Source organism: Eptatretus burgeri, chromosome 9 (genome assembly GCF_056783735.1).
Source record: "Eptatretus burgeri isolate ZD-2024b chromosome 9, Ebu_testis_v1, whole genome shotgun sequence".
Classification (NCBI taxonomy): Eukaryota; Metazoa; Chordata; class Myxini; order Myxiniformes; family Myxinidae; genus Eptatretus; species Eptatretus burgeri.
The window spans coordinates 69,267,950-69,272,100 of record NC_140969.1 but is presented as its reverse complement, the minus strand read 5'-3'; the positions used below and the strand labels follow the sequence as shown (position 1 = coordinate 69,272,100).

The following is a 4,151-nucleotide window of genomic DNA, read 5'->3' as shown; positions in this document are numbered from 1 at the left end:
GTAGGTTTCCGGAGTTGTCCAGGAAGCTAAGACTGAATTCCGGTTTTCGGCGGATGCGTGACTGCGATTGCGCTGAAGTGGTCGTGCGTAGGCCGTCCGAACCGGCTAATTCGTAACAATATATTGCATGCTTGATGGCTATACAGTATTACCACTGTAGAAAACCATGAAACATCATGAAACATGATGTTATGGTGATGTTTTGGCTCAAAGGTAAGCTGAGGCCTGTAGACCTCTGCTGATTATACACAGCCCAGGTTTGTTGTGTCAGATTTCCATTGGCTTTGTTTTGGTCAAGCATTACTCACGATGAGGTACCCCAAAAAATCTAATCTTCCGTCGAAAAAATTATTATTGAGGTTTAATCAAGCCGGTCAGCACACACAGTACACGCTTCCCTAAAAAATAACGTTACATCATTTTTGAATGGCCCCAGATTGGGGTTAAACAATCGGTGACCGTGTGACGAATCAGCTCGTTCTGATATAACTGTGGCGGAGGCTGACATGGATGAGAGGTGTCGAGTTAATCTTTTAATAGCCCATTAAATGTGTTTCCCAATCACACGGTTCATCTTTTAAGAGTGCTTTAAATGCGTGTTTCCATGTTTCCCAATAGGCCCGTGATGAGATTTTGTCATGGTTGTAACCACAGTGCAGTCTTTCTTGTTATACTATATTACATGTATAAACCCCTTCTCTTTCGTTGTCTCGAATCAAAATGTATCTCATGTGCCCCCTGATGAAGAATCACATACCCACTGGACCCCCATTTTAGAATACGCATTACAGTACATTAATATTGGAACTTTCTTTCAACCAGTTATTTGATTTTATTGAGGAGAAATTAGTACTCTTCCTGCCATTATTTTTCCAACTGTGATGGAGGATTGACTAAACTCCTGAGGAGGAATTAGTACTCTTCCTGCCATTGTTTCTCCAACTGTGATGGAGGATTGACAAAACTCCTGTTCCCTTTGCATGCTAACACACGAGGCTGAGTGATCCAGTCCTGTTGGGGTAAGTGTGGGAGATCAGTGAGTTATTCTTGGAAGCCACATCAGCAATGTGGGTGCTTAATTAATAAAATACTTTTTTATTTAATAATAGGTTGTCCTGTTTGGTCGTGTTATCTGAACAATGGCTCACGATGCTCATGTCCCAGTTTGAAGTCTCATCTACTTGATGTGTTAATCCGTTGTCTATCAATGTCCTCATGATCATACATTAATGTACACTGGTGTGTCGTGGTGTCTGTCCTGTAAGTGATTGAAGTGAAAGCTACATTCGAACCACAGATAAATATCAAAAATAACAATAAAGATGGCATGCATCGATATACTTCCCACATCTTGTTGTGACTTGTTTATTGTACAATTGCTATGGACGTTGTATACAAATCGAATTGAGTGAACAACTTGTTGTTGGAAATCTTTCTCGAGTGGTAAGAGAGTTGTTGGCTCGTGCATAGTTCTACCACAATAGAGAGTTTGAGTCAGAGTGAAATATAAAGCTGTTAACAAACATAAGGAATGCTTCGAGTCCACAAAGTCCAGACTTCCCAGACAGATTTAAAGGCAGGAAGCAGCCATATTGTCCTGCATACCTGGATTTACAGCAGGTGATTGCAGGTCACTAAGAGCTCAGAATAAAGTCCAGAGTTGTTTCTGAACACTCAGCATTTGGAATGTTGGTTTAGTGGAGCCTCACCCTGTAATCAATTGTGGAAAGTTGTAAAGTGCTTGCCTTCACATCTCACACTTCCTGTTCCTATGTATGTGATGATGTGAATCGTCTCTGACAATGGCCATGGTCACGGAGAACCTGTCCATCTTCTTGGTTCTACTTCTGTTGACCATATCCGAAGGTAAATGCATTGCGTGTTTTCTGCAGCTGCCATTGTTACAAAGGTATCCTTATGTAAATGTCATGCTTTTTATGATGTGTTGTAGAGGAGCATATGCTGGTTCATAGATGTTATTTTATGTTGAACTGAACTTATTTAATGAGGCTGCCACGGTTCTTGAGCTCCTGGTGCCTTGGAACGTGAATGGTTTGGTGATTCATAAGACACCATGTGAATACCTCGGGTTTCACTATATTAAGTAATATTAAATATCCTGAGGTATGTGCTTTATCCAGGTAATTTTATCCAGGTAAAGGTTCAAAGCACATAAAGCAGTTTTATTGAGCTTTATTCCCCTGTGTGTGTCAAGCAAAAAGTGGGGTTAAGCAATTTGTTCGCTTTGTCTGTCTGTCTGTCTGTCTGTCTGTCTTTGTCTTGTCTACAAACGTATGTTTATGATCGAGGAACAACTTAATTTCAATTGAATGTTATATTTTGAACATGAATCGGAACATGAATTAGAAACTGATCGATCGCACATCCACAGAGATGAGTGAGAAAATATTTTTACTCTGTCTGTCAGGCTTGAGTCAAACACAATTGAAAATCATTCCAAATAGGAAACTTACTGTTTTTAAGAACGTCATAAAGACCACAAACAACAATAATGAAGAACTAATGTAACATGTTAAATACGGTGGTGTAAAAGACACTGCATCAACGGCAGTAAACTTTCGAAAATTTGTTTCCTACAACCTTCAAAATCATTATTTTATTTCAACTGAGTTATATACGTGAACACTGAAGAACACAAATTGCTTTGTTGGCACTTTCAAACCTCTTCCATTTAGCAGTACTTGGACAAAATATTATGGTATTTTACATCATCTTGGCCAATCAAATTTTCTGCTCGCAGACCCCACCCATGTCCTTATTTCTCAATATTGCACTGGGTAATGTGTCCTATGACCTCTAGTTAATAATATGTTCAAAACCTTTAATAAACATTTCGATTGAATGGTGACGAGTTTTTTCATGGCCATAATTATTCCTTCCTCATGGGGTTGGCTGGGGAAGGTTTATGGGCCAAATCTTTCACAAACTGGCTGCCACGGCCTGATGTCCGACTAGATAGGTTAGAGCGGGGGGAGGGAGTGGGGGGATGCCTCCACAAATCTGAGCCATACCACTGCAGTAAGAAAAGAAAAACGAACCGTTTTCAGTCACACAAAAGGACCAAACAGTTTCTGCTGTGCCATAAGATGGAGCCGGTTTGGTGCAAAGGTCAATTCGCTTTAGCATTGATGAGATTTTCATTTTAATGCAACTATTTCCACCACAGGTCACTTCTCACTTTTGCGCAACTTGAACTCCATGGTAAAGATCGAAACGAATGCAACATGTGGAGATCAAAAGGTTGAGCAATACTGCAAGCTGGTGGCACACGTATCCCGAAGGTCGATGCGTGACTCCCAATGCAGTTTCTGCGACATGGACAGCCTTGACCCTGCCGGTACTAAAGGCTCCTTTACAAGCTGCTGTTCTCGCAGCCTTAGGACAATTTATTTCATGCCTGCTCTTTGCCAAATATATTAGGCAGGCACGAGCCACAGAATCATTTGTAAACTTTGTTTAAATCATTTTGATTGAGTGTCCATAAGAGGTTGGATTATAATTTAACAATTCTGAGCCTTAGAGAGCACCTCTAAAAATCACACATAAGGTGAATAAATGATGGATATGCATTCAGATAACTTTGCAAACTATAATTCCTCCTCTTCTCAGTCTCCGTTGGACTTAATCCGAAACGGGAGCTTATGGAATGGGTCTCGTGCGTCCGTATGTCCACAGCCATATCTCGGACATGTATGGACCGATTTTGTTCAAACTTGGCACAAACACAGCATATGATGGCATACACATGCCCCTCACTTTATTTTGCGATCTGATCAAAGGTGGCCGACTGGTAGACTGGCGGCCATTTTAGTTGTAAATAAATATGGGCTCGCCCCTTTAACTTCAGACAGCAAAATTATTAAAACAACGGGGGCTATGACATATTATGTATTTTTCTCCTTGTTTTTCAAGAAATAAATCAAGCAAGTTATAGTTTTCTGTTTTGGAAGTCATGCCAGTTATGTAACAAGATTTGCTGTGGTTTACGGTTTGATAAAAGTCATGCACAAAAGGTTACAGTTGTTGGGTGTTTTAATGGTCTTTGTGACATCACAGTTAACCGAGTGCTGGATTCAAAACAAATTGGCACAGGTTTTCACCACACTTCATGACCTCTGAATAAGGCTGCA

The 4,151-nt window shown here is 40.4% G+C and overlaps 1 protein-coding gene across 1 annotated transcript in view; it reads left to right on the top strand.

Annotated features, from left to right (window-relative positions):
- Positions 1 to 464: 464 nt before the first annotated feature.
- Positions 465 to 4,151, top strand: part of LOC147020301 (laminin subunit alpha-1-like) — a 309,126-nt gene continuing 305,439 nt past the window's right edge. The window contains exons 1-2 of the mRNA XM_085895590.1: positions 465 to 1,866; positions 3,188 to 3,358. Of these exons, the coding sequence (XP_085751716.1) occupies positions 1,803 to 1,866; positions 3,188 to 3,358 (235 nt within the window). The 5' untranslated portion in view covers positions 465 to 1,802. The remainder of the gene's footprint in view (positions 1,867 to 3,187; positions 3,359 to 4,151) is intronic.